The sequence below is a fragment of the Hirsutella rhossiliensis genome (assembly GCF_020360975.1).
Source record: "Hirsutella rhossiliensis strain HR02 chromosome Unknown scaffold00002, whole genome shotgun sequence".
In the NCBI taxonomy this organism is placed as follows: domain Eukaryota; kingdom Fungi; phylum Ascomycota; class Sordariomycetes; order Hypocreales; family Ophiocordycipitaceae; genus Hirsutella; species Hirsutella rhossiliensis.
In genome coordinates this window covers 8,246,850-8,269,868 of record NW_025408668.1, presented here as the reverse complement: position 1 = coordinate 8,269,868, position 23,019 = coordinate 8,246,850, and the positions used below count along the sequence as shown (strand labels likewise).

Sequence of the window (23,019 nt, the reverse complement as noted above, 5' to 3'; positions counted from 1 at the left end):
AAGGGAGCTCGAAATGAAATACCGAGAGCAGGTGACGCTCATGGGGAAATCTATCCAGGCCTGTGTCGGGCAGGTCGAGGTGGGATGCAGTTCCGGTGCGGACCGCTGGGGTGGTTCGATGAGCTCAGCAACCCTTACATACACATGATGTCACGGGATGCTCGTCACGGGAAGCTCTGAGGCTGCAAGACATGGCGTATCAACCATCCCGCCACTTTAACTTGACCACATTCGCACACCGGCACACAAACCCCTGGCATACTATATACTGTATGGTCGTGTACGGGCCTCCGTAGTATCGGAGACAAATGAAAATCGCGGGCGTTGATTGAGTAATGAGCTCTATTTTTACATGTGGTGGTACGATCGGCGAACCCCCCAGAGTCACCCATCGCGTCCGTCGGAAACCCTCTCTTGGCTGACCCCGACTCGCCTCCATCGAGGACGGCTACATAACTCCGATATAGACAGCAGCATCTCCAGCAGCTCTTGCTCCAAAACTTGTGAGGAGATGTGTGATTACATGATTAGCCGAGGAAGCTCTTGATGAACGCCGGGGTAATCTCCTTTAGCTTGGCCTCGGTCTCCTTGCTGATGGAGCCCTCCTTGTCAAGAGTTGCCAGCAGCTCAGACTCGTTGGCCTTCAGGTGGGAGAGGTAGTCGGCCTCCCACTGCAGAACCTTGTTGACGGGGATCGGGTCGAGATACCCGTTGACACCGGCGAAGATGAGGGGAACCATCTCGTTGACGGCCATGGGAGAGTACTGCTTCTGCTTGAGGAGCTCGGTCAACTGTGGCAGGGCAGTCAGTAAAAGTCACGGCGGCCTCGGCGCTCGACAGAAACTTACGCGTTCACCTCGGGACAGGGTCTGCTTGGTGGCGGCATCGAGATCGGAACCAAACTGAGCAAAGGCAGCAACCTCACGGTACTGGGCCAAAAAGAGCTTCAGGGAGCCAGCGACTTGCTTCATGGCCTTGAGCTGGGCGGCGGATCCGACACGAGACACGGACAGACCGACGTTGATGGCGGGTCGGATACCCTTGTAGAACAGCTCGGACTCAAGGAAGATCTGGCCGTCGGTGATGGAAATGACGTTGGTGGGGATGTAGGCAGACACGTCACCGCCCTGGGTCTCGATGATGGGCAGGGCCGTCATGGAGCCACCGCCGTGGTCCTTGTTGAGCTTGGCGGCACGCTCCAGCAGACGCGAGTGCAGGTAGAAGACGTCACCGGGGTACGCCTCACGGCCGGGGGGGCGGCGCAGCAGCAGTGACATCTGACGGTAGGCAACGGCCTGCTTCGACAGATCGTCATAGACGACCAGCGAGTGCTTGCCCGTGTCTCGGAAGTACTCACCTACAGAAGCCCCTAGCAAGACAAAAATGGTTAATATTTGGGGCAGAAGATGTGCGGTTCAAAGTATAAGGCAGGGAAGACTCAAGGGGAAGGGGAAAAGGAAATTCTTACCGGTGAAGGGAGCAAGGTACTGCAGAGGGGCGGCCTCGGAGGCGGTGGCGGCGACGACAATGGAGTACTTCATGGCGTCGTTCTCCTCGAGCGTCTTGACGAGCTGGGCGACGGTGGATCGTTTCTGGCCGACGGCGACGTAGACACAGTAGAGCTTCTTCTCCTCGTCGTTGCCGTTGTTCCATCGCTTCTGGTTAAGGATGGTGTCGAGGACGACGGCCGTCTTGCCGGTTTGACGGTCACCGATGATCAGCTCACGCTGGCCACGGCCGATGGGAACCATGGCGTCGACCGACTTGAAGCCGGTCTGCACCGGCTGGTTGACAGACTTGCGGGGCAGAATGCCCGGGGCCTTGAGCATGGCACGGCGCTTCTCCGTGGTCTTGATGGGACCCTTGCCGTCGATGGGGTTACCCAGAGCATCGATGACACGGCCAAGCATTTGAGGGCCAACGGGAACGTCCACCTGGGGTACGTGTTAGCGACTTGCACACGTCCTCATCATCAGATGCCAAGCATCGACTCACGATTTCACCGGTTCGCTTGACGGTCTCGCCCTCCTTGACAAGACGGTCGGAGCCGAACAAGACGACACCGACCTGGCCGGCCTCGAGATTCATGCACATGCCCTTGACGCCAGAGGCGAACCTGAGCCATCGGGGTTAGTGTCTGGTCGCGGTCGCGGGGCTGCATTGGATGTGGCACCACGTACTCGACGAGCTCCTCGGACTGGACGTTGGTCAAGCCATGCACACGGGCAATACCGTCACTGGAAATCCCGACGTCAGCCTTGTGCCCCCCCTAACCTCTTCCAGCCCATCGCGAAGTCCTCTTGTTTGTCGTGAGAAAGGACGTTGCTGATTGCCCAGCCTCAAGTCGAATTTTGGGCTCCACATACCCGACAGAGAGAACGCGGCCCGTCTCGGCGAGACCGGACTCTTCCTGGACGCCGCGGATTCGCTGTTCGAGTATGGACGAGACCTCAGTCGGCGCGGGTTTGGCGTCGGCGGCGTAGGATCGAGCCTGAACATTGATGGCGGCGGGTGCGGCATTTCGGACCTGGCAAAAAGACAGGTTAGCCGAAGGCCGAATCTCACTGTCAAAGCCTGCCAAGCCCCCCAACCCGAGAACACGTCGGGAAGAGACGCCCAAAAGTAGAGCATTCGCTGCTCAGCGACCCAATTGAGCTCCAGAGGCTGTTTTTCGATGGCTGTGGGCAATCTCGAATGGGATTTGGCGGGCGGCTCGAGGCCTCTGCGCAGACTCACCGCGGCGATCCTGCCGGCGGCAGAGACGGCGCCCACGGCGCGCGTGGACTGTCGGAGAGCGTTCCGAAACATGATAGGGAGGCGTGAGAAGGTCCAGATGAAGAGAGGAAGCAATTGCAGCAGGGTGCAACTGGGGAGAGGGGAGATTGGGGGCTGCGATGCTGCCTTTGAGGAGAGCAATGGAGTTTTTTGGGAGGACAGTGACCAGAGCAGAGTCTGTGGAGGGAGGAGGTGGAGCGGAGCTGACCGGGCCGGCCAATCAACGGGCCACGCGCGGTTTTGCCTGCAAATTCCGAGGCATGCTCCCCTAGCAATTTTCCGCGGCCAGCCTCTGAAGACAGTACTTGGCACAGTGCGAGGGGCCAAAATTGTCACCTGAGGAATCAGCATCTGCAACCCCCGCCTTTGTCCGGCGTGGCCTGGGCGAGGTACGTGCGTGATGCGTGATGCACTATCAGTGCAATTCTGACTTGATGGCCAAAGGGCAAGAAGTGGCGTGGGCTGCACAGTGACACCTACGGAGCACCAAGGTTCGATCCACGCCCGACTCGGCACGCATGCATGCGCCGTGCGGTGGCTCGTGCCGGGGGTTTGCAGACGAACGCACGCTTATTTCGCTCGCCCTCACATGTCCGCCCTCCAACTATGATTCAGTCATGAAGTGCGGATTGCGACGCAAGGGCGGGCTGGTGCCGGGCTTGGGCCACCGGCGCATGGACGAGCAGATATAAAAGGAGCACGTTTACCGCCTTGCTTTGTGGTTGATTACCTTTTCACCTTTTTCCCCTGTAGGCAGATACAACATCTTCTCCTCCAGACAGACAGACAATAGACGGACCCGAAGAGTATAAAACAAGCTATAGGCCCTTATCTAGTAGGACAGATGGTTTTTTAAAAAGTTTCTACCTAAGTTTGAGGAAACTCTCACTTAAGCAGCAGGCAATATAGTATAAAAAGCAGGTTAAGTTTACCTAGCTATAAAATTCAATCGCTTTAGCGCTATAGTTAGTCGCTTGAGACCACGAACACGTCGAGCCTCGCCGCTTAAGAATAAATTGCAATGGGTATCTTAGGTCTCTATCCGAAACGTAGCCTCATGCGCTTTAATTCAGTCCATGCAGTCGTCCAGCTCCCTTTCGTCACACGGATGCCGTGGTGGCTGTTTGCATCTGCCTCTGCACGATCCTCAGAAACGATACCACAGCCATGACCGCCCAGGCATCTCCCAGCTCGCCTGATGCCCCTCGCCCCACGAACTGGAACGCTCCCGCTTTGCTCAAGGACAAGCTCAACGCTGCCTCTGTTCCAACAGCAACGACCTCGTCTTGGTGGCTCAGCCACACCAGCTTCCAGCCGTAAGACTGCTCGCCTAAGCCCCTGACCTCGTCGCCGCGACTGCTGCGCCACTCGAACTTTTCAGGCAGCGAAGTCGAGTCAACCATGGTCACGAATGCGTATGACATGGACCATCCATTGCTTTGGCACCGCAACTCCTCCCGGGTGGGTTGTTGCTCTGGTCGTGATGCTGCTAGCTCGATGCTGTCGTGGAATCCCATCTTTCGGCCACTCCGTACTACAGCCACAGGGGCTGCCTCGACAGTCGGCCCATTATACAGGATAAGCTCGCCATACCAGCCGCCGGGCATGGAAACCAAGCTGCAGGGCTCTGACTTGCTCTCTCCCAGGACCACTTTCAGTCCACTCTTGCCTTTGTAGTACATGTTGAATCTCTCGGGGAGATTGATGTTGGCGAGTCTTGCCTGTCGCAAGCGGCCTTCCACTTGTTTGGACTCGGCCGAGCCCATTGTTGCGGCTGAAGTAGAGGTGGTTGGTGAAGCTCGGATGAGGTTGTGCTCAACTATTCCTGTCGTCGCGGTTTGATATGATGACAAAGGGAAAACGTCGTCGAGCAGAGAATTGATACTCGCTCGTCAAGTGGACCGAGGATTGAGAGGGCGTTCAGTCTTGAGGAGACGCGACTAAGAGTCGAGCAGCCGTCGACGTTATATGTAAGAACAGCAGGGCAGTGAGCTGACATCATTCCACCCCAGTTTCAGGGGCTTCCCTCGCTAATCGCCTTGTGCATGGACCCCCGAGCAAGAAGTCGGGCGATTTGCGACATGCTTCGGCGCTGTGTTGTGCCTGCTGCCTGTTGGACTGCGGCCGGTGGCTTTGGGCTGAGCCACCTGGCCCCACCCGCGCGCCATGTTGCCTGTTTGGGACAGCCGTGCACTCGACGAAATCGTTTGTGCGCTGATTTAAGAGTCTGAGTAACCCGTCCATTGTCCATATACTGTCAAATCTAAGGTACGTACAGTACATGCTGGACTTGCGAGAAAGCATTCGGCGGGGCCGACGAGCCTCACATTGTTCGTGGGCAGGTGTACGGAAGCCGGCGGAGGTGCCGGTCGGTCTCTGAGGCCGTGCTCGACGAAACTCTCGTTCGAGCTCATGTAGAAAGGAACCGGAAATACATGACGGCGTGTTCCTATTTCCCCCTCAAAACAATTCGCCATTGCCAACCGTAAAGACAAAACCCCGCAAACAGCCCTTATCGGACAATGCCGTCGAAGCGCTGCTTGAACCACTTGGTTGTCTCCTCGCGCTTGATGCGGTGGCTGGCACCAATCTTGCTCTTCATGCGTCTTCGGCGGGTGACACGCTCGCCGGGGCGGGTCATGCAGCAGTAAAAGTCCATGCCGTAGATACCGATCGAGGGGTCGTACTTGATGCCGAGATCGATGTGCTCGCTGATGCCGAAGCCGAAGTTGCCAGTCTCGGAGAAGTTGCGCTTGCGCAGTTCGTACTCCTTGACCTTGAGGCCACGCTCAAGGATTTCCTCGGCCTGCCGTCTTGTTAGAGGACCCGACAGCCGGACGCTCTGGCGGCGCAGTCAGGGTTTATTTACCTTGGGGCCTCGGACAGTGACGTGGACGGCAATTTTTTCGTTACGACGGATGCCAAAGGTACGGACGGTGTAGCGGGCCTTGCCTAAGAAACAACATATTAGTCGAGTCCAATTCGGCACTGCATCCATGGGCGCAACATACTGTAGACGGGCGTCTGACCCGACAGCTGCTCGAGCACCTTGGCGGCACGCGTGAGTCTGTCACCAGATTCACCGACGGAAATGTTCAGAACCAGCTTCTGGATCTTGAGCTCCCGCATGGGGTTGTTTGCCTTTTCGGACGCCATTGCTGCGGTGTTGTTAGTCGACAAAAGGCTGAAGCGTCGAGGTTGTCGGAAGGAGGCGGCGCTTGGTATGGGCCGGAATTTTTGTGAGGTGCTTGAAAAAAATCGAGGGTTTTGCTGCCCTCAGGCGAGACGGCCAAAAAGTGGAGAGCCAGACGGCGGCCCAAAGCGGACTAGCGGGTAGCTGGCAGCTGGTACATAGATCCTGTATCTTTCCTGCTCAGCCTTCTGCATCAGGCTCCGCAAAATTTGGACCTTGCACTCACCTCTTTGCAAACGCGCCCAGAGCTTCCATCATCGTCGCGGTCGCGCAAGAGCTCCGCAGACAAGACTTAGTCCTTCGGCCTTTCCCAAGTTGCATTTGACAAGCTCTCAGAGCTTCCTTCCGTCAATATGTCGAACAAGCAGGGGAAAATGGTATGTCTCCCCCCGGCCCAAGGAGATTCAGGGAAGATGCTAATGATTTCTGTGTTTCTCCAGATTGGATTCGTACGTGCCCCCTCTCCGATGCGAGAAGCCGCCGAAGGAGCGGTTTTTCGGGCGCCGATCAGGCGAAGAGTCCTCTTCGAGTTGTAGCTGACCCTTCTCGTGCCAGATCAACTGGCGGATGCGCGTCATTCTCAATGACAGCCGCCACATGACCGGCCAGATGCTTGCCTTTGACAAGGTATGTTGTGCAGATGGAGTGCCGCGACTTTGAGCCACGCAGCTGACTTTTCAAACAGCATATGAACCTCGTCCTCGCCGACACCGAGGAGTTTCGACGCGTTAAGCGCAGACAGACCAAGCCGGCCGCCGCGCCTGGTGGAAAGCCCACCGTCCAGGTCGTCGAGACCGATGAAAAACGAACTCTGGGTCTGATCATCGTCCGCGGTGCCCAGATTGTGTCCGTCTCTGCCGAGTCGCCTCCCCCTGCCGACCCCAGCGCCAGGCTCGGGAAAAGCGCTCCGGGTGGAATCGCCTCTACGCTCACTGCCGGTCCTGGCGTGGCCAAACCCGCTGGACGAGGAGCTCCGCCTCCTTCTTTGGCCGTGGGACTCCACGACTCCTATAGCTCAACCAGTTCTGAGGCTGACAATGATCAGGGGCCTGCTGCCGGTGTTGGTGGTGGTGCCATGCCCCCCGGCTTCCCCAACTTTCCAGGGTCTTCCGTTTTTACGCGAGGAGGTACGTGAATGTTTGCTGAGCACCCGCCTCTCCAAGACGCTGACAGGTTTCCAGGTCCTCCCCCTGGCTACCCCGGAACCTGGCCTCCTCCTGGTTTCCAGCCGAATTTCCCTGGACCGTCTGGCTTCAATGCCCCGGGTGGTCCTCCCGGCGCTCCCCCAGGTGCTCCTCCTGGCGGTGCTCCCGGCTTCAACCCACCTCCTCGACGCTAAGCACTGTCCTGCGTTCAATGGACTGGGTGCTTTTTGTGTTTGTTGAATAACGACGACACGTTTGCCGCGGGCGAGAGACCGGGAATTGCTGTGTGGAGGGGAATGAGATCCGTCGCTACGGATTCGCGAAATGGGGAATGAGGAACGTCCGGGTCAAACAAATGTACGTGGCTCTCTTCACGATGTCTCTCGGCTACCAAGACCACAATATTGACATGGACCATGAAGACTGGCGAGGCACACGACTGGCCGCAGACTCGGACTGCACGTCTGCCACCATGGTGGAATGAGACCCCCGGGACTACACGTTGTGCGAATAGGCGGTTTCGTGCTACGAGTTTCCAGGACGCTGGTTTTCGACCGCGGAGGACATGGCCTGTACGATGCTGCCTGGCCAGAGCGCGTGCCATACGCAACTGCTTTTAGGACCCCGAATAAAATTGCCTTTATTGATTACAGCTGCCTGCACCTGATGTCAAATCCAAGGATACACAGAGCTTGAGAGGATGAAGCGTGAAGAGTCGTCTAGGCTTGGGAGGTGTCCGTTTGGTGTCTGACGGAGTTCAAGGTTTGTGAGGAACCGTGCGCGAGTGGGCTGGATGCGCGTCCAGGAGCGGTCCTGGCGAACTCCCAAAGAGGATCCTGCGAGGCAAGCAAGGAGAGGCGGGCTCAGCCCTGCGTCTCCCGACGGCTGAAAATGTTGTTTACTAACAGCTCAGCACATGGTCGCCGTTGGTCGCGTCTCACACGCCAACGGCATGGCTGAAGACGCGGGCGGCCAGTTGGCTGAGCAACCTGGCCCGGTCGTCCTGGGGAAGTTCCTGCACACCGAAACCAGTCAGCCGCGGGTCAAGAGAGGGGAGCAAAGGGCCATATCTTTATGGCCAGCAGCTTGGCAGGCGGTAGCAAAGACAAAGGGCGGCAAAGGTTGGTTGCATCGAGGTGGGCTGCGGGCTCACCTGGAAGACGGCAAAGACGCTCTTGCCCTTTGCGTCGCGCACGGCGCCGAGGCGGTTGCCGGCCACGGCGCCGGCCACCATGCCGGGGACGTTTGCGACGATGAAGCCGAGGGCGCCGCCGCTGACGCCGCCCAGCAGGCTCCAGAACTTCTTGGTCGGCCGGTTGGTGCCGTCCTCGGCCATGCCCTGCTCGCGCATCATCTCCTCGAAGACGTCGCCAAACTGCGCATTCTCCGTCTGCTGTCTGTCTGCTCCGTCGCCGCCGCCTCCGCCGCCGCCACCGTCGCCGCCCGCGCCAGCCTTCTTGGTGAAGAAATTCCACGCCCACGAGTAAGCGCTTTGGCCAGCGGAGCCGGCCTTGTGCGGCTCTTCTTGCCCTCCCCCCTCTGCCTCGCCGTCAGCCTCGCCAAAGGGGTCCGCGGAACTGCTGTTGCCGCCGCCGCCAAAGAGCTTGCGCTGGGCGTCGTAGTCGCACCGGCGCCGGGCGTCGGAGAGGGTGTAGTAGGCGTCGTTGACGAGCTGGAACTTGCGCGTGCGCGCCGGGCGCTCGGGGGAGTCGGCGGCTACCCGGTCGGGATGCGTCTTGAGGGCGGCGCTGGCAAGGGTGCGTGGGCGAGGTCAGCACCCCATCTGTGCCTGTGCGCTTGGCCTTGACAGACTCCCACCGGGCGCGTGGGGGGGTGTTCTGTGCATCACCCACCGCTTGTAGGCATCTCGAACTTGCTGCTCCGTCGCCGTGTCCTGAATGCCCAAGATGGCGTCTTCGACCAGGGGCCCCCGGGGGGTTAGCGGGTGTGCTCGCGCGAGGGGCCAGGGAGGGGACTTGCAGTAGTTGGGGGGACGTTCGGTCGTCATGTTTTCGGGCAGAAGCGTTTGCTTGTTCCGTCTGCAGTCGTGACGCTGCAGTCAATCAAGCCTCGCGGGGGTTACGTGTCTGTCGACGGCGACTGGTGATGTAGGTGGGTTCAGGTATGGCGAGCAGTTGCAGTGGGCGCGTGTAACAGGGAAGTGGCGCACGCTCGAGGTGCGCGCAACGTCATCGTGGCGGCTAGACTTTGTCCGCTGGAGTGGGTGGGGGCCACTGGACGGAACTGCAGCTTCCCACTGGTGAGTTGCATATAAACGAGAGACATGGCTTGCGCTGCACACTCGAGAGCTCTTGAGAATCCATCACTTCTCACACAGGACATACCGTGGTTTCAGCTGCCATACATTCAGTCGGTCGGTAAACTCGAGGGCTCTGCCCATGGTCCTGGCGTCAAGTACACGAAGTCGAGGCTCTGCAGCATCTACATCGCACGCTTTGTACGACCAGCCAGTCCTGCGCTGCCTGCCCGACGACTCTGGGCGACAGCCATGCAAGATTGGCGAGTGGCAGCTGCCCAAGTACACAAGCACATCCATGCTCCTACTCTTGCCCGTCATGGTCGCGCGCCGTGCTCATTGCCTCGGCTAGGCCGGCCTGCAGATGCCGCTCCGCCCTCGCCGTGGCATCCTCGGCAATCTGTGCGGCGGCATCCTGTCTGCCGGCCTTTTGAAAGTGCGCCGCGAGCACCCACATGTCACGGATGACGCGCAGGCTCGATTCGGCACCATGCGCCGCCTCGCGCTTCGTGATGGCCCACCGGAAGTTCTCCTCGGCCCGCGCCCAGTCGCGCTTCTCCTGCTGCAGCCGCGCCAGCATCTTGCGGGCGTAGGCGTGGAACCTCGCGTTGGACCTCGCGCCCGCGTCCGACGCCGTGCGCATCAGCAGGTCCGTCGCCAGCTCCTCTGCCCTCTGCAGGTCGCCAAGGTCCATTTGCGTGTACTCGAGCACGAGCGCGTCGATGCGCAGCTTTTCGTACTCGCCGGCGCCCGTCGCCGGCGCTTGCTGCTGCGAGAGTTCATGGAGCGCCGGTGTGATGACCTCTCGCCTCTGCGCCAGCGCGCTCCCTTGCCGCAGGCGGGCGCGACCGTCCCAGATGAGCTGCTCGTATAGCCAGAGACGTTGCGGGGCCAGTGAGCCGATGTGTTGGCCGAGGATGTGCACGTTGCGCAACCACGCCTGGCGAAGCAAGTGGCAGATCTGACGCTGACCTTGCTCCGTTCGATGGTCGAACTTGGTCAGCTGTTGCAGAATCTTGAGGAGCGGGTGGTTTGCGGCCAACAGTCTTGTGGCCAGCGCGTTGGCATGGGCGAGAAACATGGCGTGGAGTTGAATATGCCCTCGGTCAACCATGTCGTAAATCGCGTCGAGAATGTGCCACACGAGATCCGGATGGTCCTCGGTCAGGACAAACTCGAGCGCGTAAAAAGCCTTGCGCGCGGCCATGCCCGCCAGCTGTCCCTTGCCATAGAACCACAGGTCAAAGACGAGCTCAAAGGTCCGGTACATGGTCCGGCTGTCCTGGATGGGCGGGCGATTCGGTGATGCGAGATATCTCGACATGGGGTCCGACTGGATGCCGCGGCTGTGGAGCTTGCTCAGACTCCACGCAGCCACGCTGTCGAGCACCAGCTCAAGCCCGGCATATGGCTCGATCCTGGCGGTGCGGCTGACAGCCACTTGGGCGCGCCCGGCGGCCGGCACCCGTCTTCGCGGCACTTGCTCCACATCGGTGTCTTCCACGTCCGAGGCGTCGAGGGATGGCGCCGGTGTCGAAGCACCAGAGCCATCGACTGCTTTACGATAGCTCCGTTTCCGAATGTTCCACTTCCTGAGTCGTTTTTTGTACATTTGCTCCCTTGGCGAGGTGACGTGTCAGTACGCAACTGCCAAGGTCCACATATGCGGCGAAGGGGGTGGATGGCCGACACTCACGTCGCGGCGAAGCCGTGCTTGGATTCGAGGATGGCCATGGTCTCGGTGAGCTTGCGGTTGTCGCCAATGTACAGCTTCTCGATGAGGGCTTTATGCACCTCCCATTCTTGCTCAGAGTGCTCCTTGCAGCTGAGCTTGTCGGCGACTGCAGGCGTCCTGCCCGGCAGTCGTGGAGCCAGCGTCCTCAGCATTGAGAGGGCGTTCTGGTGCAGCGGCTAAGGCGACCGAGGGTTCTTGGGTCTGCTCCGGGGTTGACAGGGCATTGTTCCTGTCATGGCCGTGCCGCTCACGTTGGGGGGCCGGCTGGACGGGATGTTGGCTTGCTGCTTTGCAGTGCAGCTCGGATCCATGTTGCTCGGTGGGAGTCAAGGTCGGCCGTGTCACTGCTAGAGAGCCCCTCCAGGAGCCAGCCAATCAAAGACTGAGAATATCACGAATGATGCAGATGCTCACCCGTCAGCAAGTCTCACATGAAAGAAGGATTACAATGCTGCAGAGGAGAATTTCCCTCTCCATCTTGTCCCGGCTCAAAATCGGTCGGCGGTCCATGTCCGAACACACGCACAAGGCCCGTCTCGAAGAAGAGGCGCATTGTGCAAATATCTACAACTGGGAAATCCCCAAGGGTCCAGGGTAGACACCCAATGACAGGGATCATCCACCACCACAGGCGGCAGGCATGACTCAGCAGCATGCACGATTTTTTTCGGGGACCTGGTCCGGTATAAATTTCTTGCTTCGCGCTCCTAAGCTCTGCTTCCTCTTTCTTCCTTTCTTCTTCGTGCGGCTGGCATAACATGAAAAATCATATCCCGTGTTGCTCGAATCCTGTTCTCAATGGATCTCCATCGAAGCGTCAGTTATGCCCCAGAGCAATTTTAATTGCACGCCGATCACTCCTCCGAATTGGCGCCTGTGCCCTTCGCACTTGAGCCGTGGCGGAGAGATCGGACATTTCCTCCCCAAACACCAGCTTTCTGCCGAACATCCCAAGAGAGCCATTCACTACCTCGACGTGCCCCTGTCTTGAAAGACTCATTGTAGAACAGCCAAGTGACGTGAGCGTGCCGCAGGCAAGAGTGAAGCTAGCCAGTAGACGAACTATGCGGGTGTCTCGTCTTGCAGTCCCGGCCCCCATCCCCTGAAGCGCCAAACATGTTTGCCGGCTCCTGAAACAAAACAGCAAAGGGCTCGTCCCGTCTATCTGGCAGCATACCAGCCAACGCCAGAGCGACCCAATACACAAACACATCTGACGTGTGCGTTTGCCTTGACAAGTGCCCGTGGAGGCAGCGTTTCCATCCCTTCTCCCCTTCACTCGTCATCGCCGACCTTCTGCAACTTGCCCATATCTCGCCTCGGCCCCGCCTCGCCCACGAGCTTCAGCCGGTCGATACGAACCTTTTCAGGGCTGCCGTAGCCTTGCTGAACATAGACAACCAGAGTCGTCGTCTTTTGAAACTTGACAAAGCGCAAGCCAATGTTGGCGGTGCCATCTGGGTTCCAGTCATCGGCGGTCAAGGTTATGGCCTGCGTAGGCTCTGTCTCGTCCGCCTCGCCGAAATCCATGTTCTGGGTTCGATTGATGTATAGCCGGATGACCTCGGGCCTCGACACGTCGTCCTGACCCTGTGGCGGCAGGGACGTGAGCTGCAGGAAGCTGTTAGCAGCTGCACCTGGACAGGCAGGAAGGGAAAAGCCAACCTGCAGGGTATGGAGCTTGATCGAGGACTGGAAGGGTATAAAGAGGAGGAGCTGGTCGTCGGCGCCGCTCTCCACCCAATCATTGGCCGAGCTGTCCCCCTTTTCGAGGGCGCTGGGCTTGGATGTCTCGAACAGGACCCTTACGGGGCCGGCAGCTTCGTCGGCGTTCAGGAGCTCGCAGCCGGTCTTTTCGATTTGGTCTGTGATGTCGATGTAGCCTCTGGGGATCTCGGCGCCCCTCCAAGGGCCGGTGCCGGATGCGGAGCTCTCGCCGAGTGTCTCGACTTGGGCGGCAAGCTTGGTGACGACGCCTTGCAGTTGCTTGGGGTTGGCTCCCTGCACCTTTTCCATGACCTTGGCGTCGCGGAAGATGAGGAAGGTGGGCAGTGCGGAGACGCCATATTCCTCGGCAAGGTCCTGGTTGGAATCGTTGTTGATCTTGACAAAGGTGACGAGGTTGGGACGCGTCAGCGAATGGGAGAGTGTTTCGTAGAGCGGAGCGATCTGACGGCAGGGACCGCACCAGTCGGCAAAGACTAGAACGAGCATGGCACGCGAGTCAGCCTGTAATGCGGCATAGAGAGATTTGGAGGTGGATGATGCGCCATGAGATGGCGAAACGTCGCAGCTAGCGGCAGTTCCAAGGTGGGCATGGGGCGCCGAGCAGCATCGCATCGGGGGCTGCTCACAGTCGGCAACGACAATTGTGGACGACTTGAGGATGCCGTCCAACTGCCCTTTGGAGCTGATGACGACTGGGGACTTGGACATGGTGGCGGCGAAATGGCTCACGCAAAGAGAAAAGGTTGCGACGGCGGAGATGGGAGATGGAGGAGCGCCGAGAGCGGGCTTTGGTTGAAGCTGCACAGTGAAGGGCGGCGAAGAGGACGAGGACGAGGACATGGACGAGGACGTGGAAGAGCAAACGACAGCGAGGTGGGGGTGGGGGAGGGGAAGCAGCTCAATGTGTACTTTTCGCTCGTTGTTGCTCCGAGTACTTGCCCCCGTTAGGGAGACCCTTGTTCACGCGCAGGGGCTGGGCGGATGATTGAGTGGGAGAATATCACTGCAAACGTTCACACCAGAGCAGGATACCTAGTTACCTACGGACATGTGCCACTCTGGTGGGACAGGATGCTGTGGCGACTCAGGAACCAACCCATCTGCTAAGTACGTATCTTACTTTTAGTTACAGAACTAATTGGGGGTAGGTGAGACAAATCCCAGCATCAAGGCAGGTAAGCATGGACCTGGCATGGAAGGTGACAAGCGATGGACGAGCTGTCGGGCGCCATGGACACGCCATGGCGCCCGTCATCCACAGCCGTCTGGTGCGGGTGGTGATGAAGCTCTTCAGACGCAGTGGAGCGGTGCCCTGAAGAAATACTTGATCCAGTGCCTGGGCCGCGCGCCTGCTTCGAGCGGTACCGCACGGCCAATTCAAGCGCGCAAGGTACATTGTCTCACCCGCGAGGGCCGGAGCAAGGTACGTACTGCACAGGTTCTTTCCTCCCTCTCGACGCCGCGGCAAGGCACCAGCAAGGCACCAGCGAGGCACCAGCGAGGCACCAGCAAGGCACCTGATCTCCGGGTACCTGGCCTTTGGTCGCGGCCAGAAGGTTGATTTAACGTCGTCGAGACAATCTTCCTCTCAGCCCATGTCTAAGAGCCCGGAAAATGCGAGCCCAGCTGCCAGTCAATCAGGAGGACAACAAACTCCGGGAAACCCGCTCGAGATGTCCGTTGCGACTCGCAGCCCGCCGTCGTACAAAGGACGGCCCACGGCATTCCCCCCCCTTCCCTCCGCCCCCCGCCCTGGGCTGCCGAGATGGAGTCGCAGATACGATGGATGGATCCCGCAAGATTCAGGGCAACCCCCCACTCTCCCATTCCTGTCCCAGGCCTCCGTTTACCCTGATATATCGCGGCACGAACACGATTCATCCAGCACGCAGTCTTAGTCATCCGGGCCCAGCTCTATCTAGACATCAGTGTCATCTTTATGCACTCGCCTCCCCGGATCACTTGTCCATCCGTCCCCAGGGTCCTCAACCTGCTCCCTCTTCTCCTCTCTGCCCGTCTTACGTTGCCGCCCCCGCGACCTTGGTTCCCGTCCTCGGAAGCTGTGCCCACCGTCGTCGATGGCGCCCAAGAGCAAACCCATCTCACATACCGCTCAAGAACACCTGCTCATCCCCCCCCACAGCCACTCTGGCAATCCTCGTCATAATACCGCTGGACCGCAAGCCGCAGACCCTCCCAGTTGACGCGTGGGGCGAGACGGCATCCTTTCGGAGCGTATGCCGCCTAGCAACCGTGAACCGATGTGCTCTCTTCTCCCCCCCAACGGGCCGAGGCAGCTGTTCGCACCCGCTGCCCTCAGCGTGAATCAGAGTCATGGAAGCGTGCTGGACCATGCAGCTTGTGTCATCCACCGCCGTCACAGGCCAACGCCTCTGGTTTTACCTCCGCAACACGCTTCTTCCACCTCAGCTCAACCCCTGGCTCGCCCAACCAGTCCGCCCGCCATGCTGCGAACCTCCCTTGATGGAAGGAGCCGCAAGAACCCAGAGCCCCCGTCCAAAGCCACAGAGACTCCCAAGGCCCAGTCCGCGAGCAAGATTTATTCGGCAAATCTGAAGGAAGCCTCTCCTCCCAAAACAAACCCGTGGCGACGCATCAAGGCGCCCTCGCCCCAGCTCCAAGAAGCTTCCGAATCTCTAGACCAGCATGACTGGCCCCGGGCAGAAGCGGCTGCCCCCAAGCAGGACTCCGTAGCTTCAGCTGCCCCAAAAGCTGTGCACAACACCGGCACGTCACCGGCGGCTCGCGCGGCACGCCAACGTTCCGCATCCGCATCGCAAGGCTCATCTCGGGAGGTGTTCCAGGCCGCCGCCGCCCGAGCTGGAGAAAGGTACGCGATTCTTTCCCCTTCATGCCCCTTCATCCCCGGCTGACTTTGAACCCGCACAGCCTCTGGAACCTCCCCTTTGGTGCCGACATCTGGCTGTACGCTGAAGACAAGGTGCTTCAGGTGCACCGCAGCGTCGTCGCGCCCAAGTCAGGCTGGATTCGGGATAAGCTGCTGCCTCCACACTCGGTGAGCATGGCGCGCGGCCGTGACGGCTCACACAGGGCCTCTCAGTCTGACCTAAACCAGAACGGCGCCCCCGTGGGAGTCTACTTTCCAGGCGCCGCAAAGATCATTGGGCATAGCCTCAAGTTCATGTACACTGACAGTGAGTTCCCGACGCCAAACGTGTGGGTTCGCTGGCTGACTGTCGGGGAACCAGGAATCGAACCATGCGAGCCCATGCGCGAGAGCCCTCATGATATTACTCATGTTGCCTGCTGTTCTCTCTTCTATCTTGTGGCCGTGGACCTGCGCGCACATACCATGGCGGTTCATATCCTCGACACACTCGCACTCACGTCGGAGAAGTGGAAGACCTTGTTCGTTGCACACTTTTCAAGACAGCCCATGAGTCGCCAGGAGGGCATGGAGTTCACCCTCTACCTCAAGGACGCACTCGAGGCAGCCTACGCCTACCCCAGCGCCGATATTGTCGCCCCTCTCAAGTTGGCACTGGCGGGGTTTCTCGACATTGTGCTCCCATTGATCATCCAGTACCCGACAGTCATCAACCTGCTGTCCACGGCCGTCTGGCAACGCTATTCGTCCCTGATCACGGCGGACATGATTGAACACCGACACCGCGAGAGGTCTGGGCAGGTCCCCTGCTGGTCCCTGCCCCACGGCCAGACACTGCAGGCTCTTTTAGAGCAAGCCCCGACGCGAAGCTGCGACTTTGTGACCTGGTCAAGCCGAGGGCAGATGCCAGAGGCCTCGGCGAGGGCCCTATATGAATCGGCGAACACTTTCGGGGGAGATGACTAGAGTCAGACACCGTCGGCGTGGCCAGGGGGCTTGAGGGCAGGCGAAGGCAGAGCTGCCGGGGGGTGACGAGTTCACAACTGGCAAGGGGTGCTGAATAGTCCGGATGACGTGAGCTATGCCGCATGCTGGCGAAAGGGTGCAGGTGTTGATGAGGGAAAGGGAGAGAGTTGGACAGCTCTGAGGACCGGACCTGGACAAGCGTCATTGTGTTTACGTAGGCAAAGATGAGCCAAGCAGTAGAGAAGAAGTAAAGCAGTTGGTACAGTCATCGTGCTCTGTGGCCAGCAAGTCAAGGCATGAAGCCCTGCTCTGGTGCTGACGTGGGCGATTCGACGCCGGCTGCAGCCACCTCGCAGCCCCGTTGTGCATCCATGCAAGAGAACGCGCCTCTTTGCCCCAGCCGGGACGCGCACAGAATCTGACAAGGGTCTCTCTCGATTACCACTATCAGCCGCAGCTCGCCCCCCCTCTCTCCCCCTGCTCGGGAGAACGGCCGAGAGGTGATTGGGCGCGCTTGACGACGCCAGAAGACAGGCCAGGCAAAGCTCGTGGCAGCCCGCCGTCGACGTCCTTACCCCAGCCCAGCACGCTCGGCCGGACAGAATACGCACACGCACACGCCTGAGTCCGCGTCTCCGCGCATCGGGGGTATCGACGCCCAGAATGTGGCACAATGCGTCCTCCTACCAGGAGCCGCGCGTGCGCTTCGCGGGGTCTCGCAGTGGCAGACAGGTCCGGCCTTTTTTTTTCTCCCTTCCCACCTGCGACAACACAGGCACGCCTTCTTGGAGCTTGGAGTGTTTTGCTGACTCCGGGCGCGCGCGAGAGAGAGGGCGAGGGCGGGAATAGCGTCATGATGGCCCATATGACGGCGCGGCTGCGAGGCCGTGGCGCTCGTACACGGATGACGATTTCGAGTACCGCCTGCCGCTGCCGCCGCCGCCGCCGCCGGCGAGGCCCGTCCCAGTCCGGGTCTACGGCCGTTCCGGGGAGCGGCAGCAGCGCCGACAGCAGCAGCAGCAGCAGCAGCAGCAGCAGCAGCGGCCGGTGGGATACCGCGAGTCCGTGGCCGTATACCCTTCCAGGCTCCGCATGGCGCGGCCCTTCGGGCTGGAGGAGTCCTTTGGCCGAGAAGAGGTCTCCTTTGCCGAGCCGCCACCGCCTGCTGCTGCTCCGACGATGCGCGTCTTTGATGCGGAGCAGCCGCCGCCGTCGGAGCGCAGGTTTGCCACGACAGCCTATGACGATGCACAGCAGGACGAAGATGGACAGTATCTCTTTGATCTGCCGGCGGGACCTGATGTGAGCGACGGCGACAGCAAGCCCGGCCGCGGCGATGGCGTAGGCGAATTCGGCTGGTCCGAGGGCTCCATGGCCTCGTCGCTGCGGCCGGCGAGCCAGGCGGGCGACGACGACATCGACGTGCTCGACGGCTTCGACTTTGTGTTTCCGCGCGCCAAGTCGTCGTCGCTGTCGTCGTCGTCCAAGGACAGGGAGCTGGCCGAGCTGCTCGACTCGGCGGCGGGCGCGGCCGAGACTGAGCCCTCGCTGCGAGACGACGCCGCCCGGCCGCCCTCGGCGTCCAGCGCCACGCGCGCCTTTTCGTCCACGTACACCGGCGACGCCGAGCTCGGGGGCGTGCACGGCGCGACGCTGACGGTGCTTCACGACCCCAAGGGACGGAGTCGGCCGCTGTACCACTGGCTGTAGGGGCTTGCTTCCACCCCCCCCGAGACTATGGTCGAGATGAGCGTGGCCGGGCTGACGTGTGTCTTGGGGATAGCCACATCCAACAGGACGTGATGAACTTTGACGAGTTCTGGGTGAGACGAACCGACTCGCCCCGTGTGTGCTTACCCCCTTTATGAGGCTGATTCTGGCATCCCTGCCTCGCTGTAGGCGGAAATACCATGCCAAGTGCGCCTCTCAGAAGCTGAAATGGCAGCCACGGCAAAGCTGCGAGCCGAGGTCAAGCGACACGCCGTCAAGTCGCGGCAGAACTCCAAGGGAGACCACGTCGGCTACATGGACCCGCGGTATTTCCAAGTGCCCCTCCAGGACGACGCCGCCAAGAAGAAGCAGCAGCAGCAGCAGCAGCAGCAGCTGTTCGCGTCGTGGTCGTCGCCGGCCGTCGCCGCGGCAGCGCCCTGCGGAGTCGCCGCGGCGCGCTGGATCTGCCTCCCCTACTTCTCGCTCCAGCGCTGCGCGGGCCTGCTGCTGGCGTCGAGCCTGGCGTCGTTCCCGCCGCTGACGCTGCTGCAGTCGCACTACTCGCGCACGCCCCAGCAGAGGGACCTGGGGCAGGCCGTCTGCGAGCTGGGCGCGGCGCCGCGGGGGGATTGCTTCCATGTGGCCCAGCTGTGGTGCCTGGTGCTCGATAACAGTAAAGTCTTGCCTCCCCTCTCTCGGGGTGCTTGGGCAAGGGAGAAGAGCCCCCTGGTCGCTGACGGAGCACGTGCAGCGCTGCTCGTCACTTGCGGCTCCATGGCGCAGTCGAGTCTGTACGGCGACTTTCTCAAGGTGGTTTCGCAGCCGTCCAAGGCGCAGTCGAGCACAGCAGAGGCCAGCGGGCGGATTCTCGTCTCGTACGGCGGCGCTGTGACGTGGGCTCTCGACGTGCAGGACTGCCCGACTTGGTTTGTGGGTGCCCGCCCTGTCCATCCCCTCGACCTGGTTTGGCATTTCTCCTAACTGACGTCGGGCCAAAAAGTCGTTTCTGTCACGCTTCGGGGCATATTGGCCCAAGAGCTTCGAGTTTACATGGCACGATCGAGTCGTGACCCCGGACAGCTGGCCCAAGATCTTGAAAGTGGCCTCGCGCCCTCAGGGGAGCGTCGCGCTGAGCCTGAGAGTCATGTAAGCCTCGTGGTCTCCGACGCAAAGACGAGGAGCCGTCCAGCCCAGTTGACGCGCGAGCACAGCCCGCAGCCAGAACCCCCCAAGGCGACCCTGAAACCCGAAGACGCACCCCAAGCCGCCGCGAAGGACGTCCAAGACGACGCCGCCGGGCAAGCCCCAGAGTACCTGCACGTCTTGACCCTCCGCCCAGCCGACTCGACACCGCCGGCGGACCCGGGGGCGGCCTCTTCGGCAGCCGAGCTCGAGGCGCTCAACAAGCAGCTCGAGGCCGCCGAGAGGTTTCTCCTGGGCAAGACGTCGTACGCGCAGCAGAGAGCGTACAGGAGCTGCCGCGGCGCGACGCGCGCAGACGTGCGGGCCTACCTCGCCGACCGAGGCGACGAGGTCGAAGCCAAGGCCAGCGACTCGATGCGGCGCGCGTACGAGGAGCGGGTCAACATCTTCCATGCCGCCGATGCGCTGTTCCAGCTCTTCTTCCCCAGGGGCTTCGACGGCCCGACCACCAGCCAGTACTGGGCGTCGGTCAAGTCGCTCGTCCTGGTAAGTGCCGGTGGCCCACGTTTATGAGCCCCCGGGGACGTCTGGTCTAACAACAGGCCTGGGGCCATCCAGATGCCCCCCCCTGACAACGACGGCGATGCGCACTCGCCCGGCGACCCCGAGGTCTTGCGAGATCTACGGCTGCAGCTGCGGGCCATGTCACAAGACATCCAGGCCTTCCAGAGCATCGTGGCCTACGCCGACGACAAGAACAGGGCCGCCATCGACCTGCCTCGGCCGTTTGTCAAGGCATGGCTGCATGTGGTGTCGAGCATGATCAAGGTCGGCGCATCCACAGGCCAGGGCAGTTGGTCGGCGCACATGGCCAAGGCCAAGGCCTTCATCGAGGACGGCGTACGGAGCGTCCTCCAGGGCATCTCGAGCCGCAGCCTTGTGGAGGACCTGGCCGTCCTGCCCATGGAGGTCATGTCGCTGATCGCCATGGACCTGCTGCAGGACCAGGTGGGCAAGGCCGACGACATAGCCGAGACGTATTCGCAGTATCTCAGCTCACTGGTGCGTTTGGCCCCTCGAGCGGATGCTCGTCTGAGCGACCTCGTGGGCACTGACACGCAAAGCGTAGGATACCGACATCACCACCAAGCCGTCGGACCGCTCGTATCAACACCGCGTCGAACTAGTCCAGCAGGAAATGTCGGCCATCAAGAAGACGCTCGCGAGACAGCGCCACATCCTCGGCGGCATCAGGAGCAACCTCTCGGCCGCGACCGGCTCGGATGCCGTCGTCGTCTACGACGTTGGCCCCGGCCACAGGCGGAGCAGGAGAGAAGCCACGCCGGGATGGGACCAGCCTCCCGCTTACGGGGAAACAGCCGCCAACCACTACGCGTCGTACCAGGAGCCCGTGACCCGGAGAGCCGAGTACTTTGAGGCGGGCTTGGACGCGCACGCGGCGGAGAAACTCCAGGCGGCCTCCAAGCTGTCGCCCACCGACGGCCTCGGCTTCCGCGGCCTCTTTCTCACCGAATGCGCCCGCATCGTCGAGCAGCGTGAGTTCGACTTTCGCCGTCACACCGAGTTCGCCGAAGACCTGGAGCGTGCCGCCGCGTACAAGATGGGCTGGACCAAGGACCGGCAGGAAAACGCAATCTACGCCTTTACCATTGTCACAATCATCTTCCTGCCCATCAGTGCCACCTCCAGCATCTTTGGCATGAACACGAGCGACGTCCGCAACATGGTCTCTGGCCAGTGGTTGTACTGGGCCGTCACCGTGCCCGTCACCCTCATGGTCATTCTCATCGGCCTCTGGTGGATGAACGAGCTGGGCAACGTGATACAGTGGATCATGGGCAAGCGGCCAGACCGCGCGCCGGGCGCTGGCAATACCGTCCGGTGGGTCTCGCAGATGCCCGGGACCACCTACATGGCCTCGGCGCCGCCGCAGTTGGACCCGGAGACAGCTCCCGCAGTGCCGTATGCGGGCGAGGTTCAGGGAGATCCTGTTTCTGCGCGGTGGCGTCGATACTCGGAAGACCTCCAGCCTGTTGCTGCAGCACCCCAACTCCGCCGGCGCCCACAGACCATGTACGTATACTAGGTTAACGGGCTGTCTTGGGGCAAGTCTAGAGGACAGCGCTTTGAACCAACCCGAGGGATGATGAATGACAGCCGTTTCCCAGTAGGCGAATAATTAAAAAAAGAACTTGAAGGGATGCGACGTTGAACATAAAGGCCGTGACATGACATGACGAACATCACAGCTTGCGGCCCAAAAGACCTAATCCCAGCGCTTAACGTCCCGTTATATATCATAAATCATCAAGAGGGCAACAGAATCCAAAGCGTGCCTCCATCAACACCCGGGTCTCGCCGTTCAGCGCCGGTAATATTCACGAGTGCGACGGTGATCAGAAATGGAAATGTGTTCCCGCTCGTCTTGGGTCCGCTCGTCCTGGGTGATGAGCCTCCTTTGGGGTGGCGGGGGGACGAAGCGCCGGGGAGCGTCGACGTATCGATACGTATCGTAACGGGGCTCGGCAGGCACGGGCACTGGGATGAAGTGATCGCGCTCGACGTACACCTCTTTGTCGCGCCTGTGACTGTGGCTGCGAGAGCGAGAGCGGCTTGACTTGGAGGAGCGCTTCGAGGGCTCGATGTCGACGGCTATGACCTCGATCTGGGGCTCGGGCTTAGGCCGGGGGGCCGGAAGACAAGGCGGGGGGGCCGGAAGGCAGGGCGGGTCGGGGCATGGCGGCGCTATGGGTTCTGGCGCAGGCTCCTCAATGACGGGCGGCGGCGGCGGCGGCTCCTCACAGGGTGGGGGACTGGGGGGGATAATTCGGGTGATGCGGCGACGGGAGAGGTAGGTATCGGGTTCCGGATGTTGAAGGTAAAGGCGCTTCTTCGCAGGGCCCCTGTACTCCTTGGTGCCTGCGCAACAATTGACCAGGATATTAGCGGGCTGGCAGCTGAGCCATGCTAGGCACAGGGGTAGTTGGCAAAAGTAAGGGGTAGGCGAGGCCGCGGATGAGACACGAACCCATGATGGAAAGTACAGAGTAGCGTTGCGGTCGATCAAATCGCGGAGGTGGAGTCTGAACTGTGTGGCGATGACGTGGGTGACGTGGGTGACGTGGGTGACGTAGCGCTGCTAATGGCGCGCGCGCGCACGATGCGAAAAAGCCGCTGCGAAATTGAGAGCGATATTCAAGTTAATGAAGTCTACGGGTGGTAATGAAAGCGCCGGGAGGCGGAAAAGGCGAGGGACCACGACGATGGAAGACGGGCCAAGGAGGAGGAGGAGGGGATGATGAGGAGAAGATGGGAAGAGGCACGAGGCAAGCAGGGATGGTAAGACGTTGGCGGTCATGTGCACATTGTCCCCAGTATGAAGTACACGGGACTTGGGGATAATTTATTTGTGGCTCGGGATAGCGCTGCTTATGCGTAAGCAGGCAAGTACAGTATACCTGGGTAAGCTCCGCCTTA

The 23,019-nt window shown here is 60.5% G+C and overlaps 10 protein-coding genes across 10 annotated transcripts; 3 read left to right on the top strand and 7 right to left on the bottom strand.

Annotated features, from left to right (window-relative positions):
* Positions 1-527: 527 nt before the first annotated feature.
* On the bottom strand, positions 528-2,808 carry HRG_02728 (ATP synthase alpha/beta family, nucleotide-binding domain-containing protein; the record flags this gene model as incomplete). The annotated part of the gene is made up of 7 exons (XM_044861199.1): positions 528-791; positions 849-1,369; positions 1,469-1,934; positions 1,996-2,116; positions 2,181-2,237; positions 2,367-2,527; positions 2,737-2,808. The coding sequence occupies 7 exons, from the start codon at positions 2,806-2,808 to the stop codon at positions 528-530; spliced, it is 1,662 nt and encodes a 553-aa protein (XP_044724832.1).
* Positions 2,809-3,875: 1,067 nt separating this feature from the next.
* On the bottom strand, positions 3,876-4,541 carry HRG_02727 (ATP synthase alpha chain precursor; the record flags this gene model as incomplete). Its single annotated transcript, XM_044861198.1, has 1 exon — positions 3,876-4,541. The coding sequence occupies one exon, from the start codon at positions 4,539-4,541 to the stop codon at positions 3,876-3,878; it is 666 nt and encodes a 221-aa protein (XP_044724831.1).
* Positions 4,542-5,287: 746 nt separating this feature from the next.
* On the bottom strand, positions 5,288-5,931 carry HRG_02726 (ribosomal protein l5 domain-containing protein; the record flags this gene model as incomplete). The annotated part of the gene is made up of 3 exons (XM_044861197.1): positions 5,288-5,581; positions 5,645-5,727; positions 5,787-5,931. The coding sequence occupies 3 exons, from the start codon at positions 5,929-5,931 to the stop codon at positions 5,288-5,290; spliced, it is 522 nt and encodes a 173-aa protein (XP_044724830.1).
* A 390-nt stretch (positions 5,932-6,321) lies between these two features.
* On the top strand, positions 6,322-7,307 carry HRG_02725 (LSM domain-containing protein; the record flags this gene model as incomplete). Its single annotated transcript, XM_044861196.1, has 6 exons — positions 6,322-6,345; positions 6,524-6,595; positions 6,654-6,959; positions 7,014-7,095; positions 7,150-7,188; positions 7,258-7,307. The coding sequence occupies 6 exons, from the start codon at positions 6,322-6,324 to the stop codon at positions 7,305-7,307; spliced, it is 573 nt and encodes a 190-aa protein (XP_044724829.1).
* Positions 7,308-8,050: 743 nt separating this feature from the next.
* HRG_02724 (dnaJ domain-containing protein) lies at positions 8,051-9,121 on the bottom strand (the record flags this gene model as incomplete). The annotated part of the gene is made up of 5 exons (XM_044861195.1): positions 8,051-8,128; positions 8,267-8,693; positions 8,742-8,861; positions 8,967-9,027; positions 9,094-9,121. 5 exons carry the CDS (start codon positions 9,119-9,121, stop codon positions 8,051-8,053), a joined length of 714 nt encoding a protein of 237 aa, XP_044724828.1.
* Positions 9,122-9,674: 553 nt separating this feature from the next.
* HRG_02723 (clr5 domain-containing protein) lies at positions 9,675-11,257 on the bottom strand (the record flags this gene model as incomplete). The annotated part of the gene is made up of 2 exons (XM_044861194.1): positions 9,675-10,989; positions 11,067-11,257. 2 exons carry the CDS (start codon positions 11,255-11,257, stop codon positions 9,675-9,677), a joined length of 1,506 nt encoding a protein of 501 aa, XP_044724827.1.
* A 1,123-nt stretch (positions 11,258-12,380) lies between these two features.
* Positions 12,381-13,541, bottom strand: HRG_02722 (PITH domain-containing protein; the record flags this gene model as incomplete). Its single annotated transcript, XM_044861193.1, has 3 exons — positions 12,381-12,716; positions 12,771-13,306; positions 13,460-13,541. 3 exons carry the CDS (start codon positions 13,539-13,541, stop codon positions 12,381-12,383), a joined length of 954 nt encoding a protein of 317 aa, XP_044724826.1.
* Positions 13,542-15,298: 1,757 nt separating this feature from the next.
* On the top strand, positions 15,299-16,668 carry HRG_02721 (uncharacterized protein; the record flags this gene model as incomplete). The annotated part of the gene is made up of 4 exons (XM_044861192.1): positions 15,299-15,684; positions 15,744-15,870; positions 15,931-16,009; positions 16,064-16,668. The coding sequence occupies 4 exons, from the start codon at positions 15,299-15,301 to the stop codon at positions 16,666-16,668; spliced, it is 1,197 nt and encodes a 398-aa protein (XP_044724825.1).
* A 663-nt stretch (positions 16,669-17,331) lies between these two features.
* HRG_02720 (corA-like mg2+ transporter protein) lies at positions 17,332-21,628 on the top strand (the record flags this gene model as incomplete). Its single annotated transcript, XM_044861191.1, has 9 exons — positions 17,332-17,400; positions 17,518-18,374; positions 18,452-18,491; positions 18,568-19,051; positions 19,130-19,308; positions 19,379-19,524; positions 19,590-20,067; positions 20,140-20,583; positions 20,651-21,628. 9 exons carry the CDS (start codon positions 17,332-17,334, stop codon positions 21,626-21,628), a joined length of 3,675 nt encoding a protein of 1,224 aa, XP_044724824.1.
* A 276-nt stretch (positions 21,629-21,904) lies between these two features.
* Positions 21,905-22,574, bottom strand: HRG_02719 (uncharacterized protein; the record flags this gene model as incomplete). Its single annotated transcript, XM_044861190.1, has 3 exons — positions 21,905-22,287; positions 22,345-22,461; positions 22,571-22,574. 3 exons carry the CDS (start codon positions 22,572-22,574, stop codon positions 21,905-21,907), a joined length of 504 nt encoding a protein of 167 aa, XP_044724823.1.
* Between the last annotated feature and the right edge of the window lie 445 nt (positions 22,575-23,019).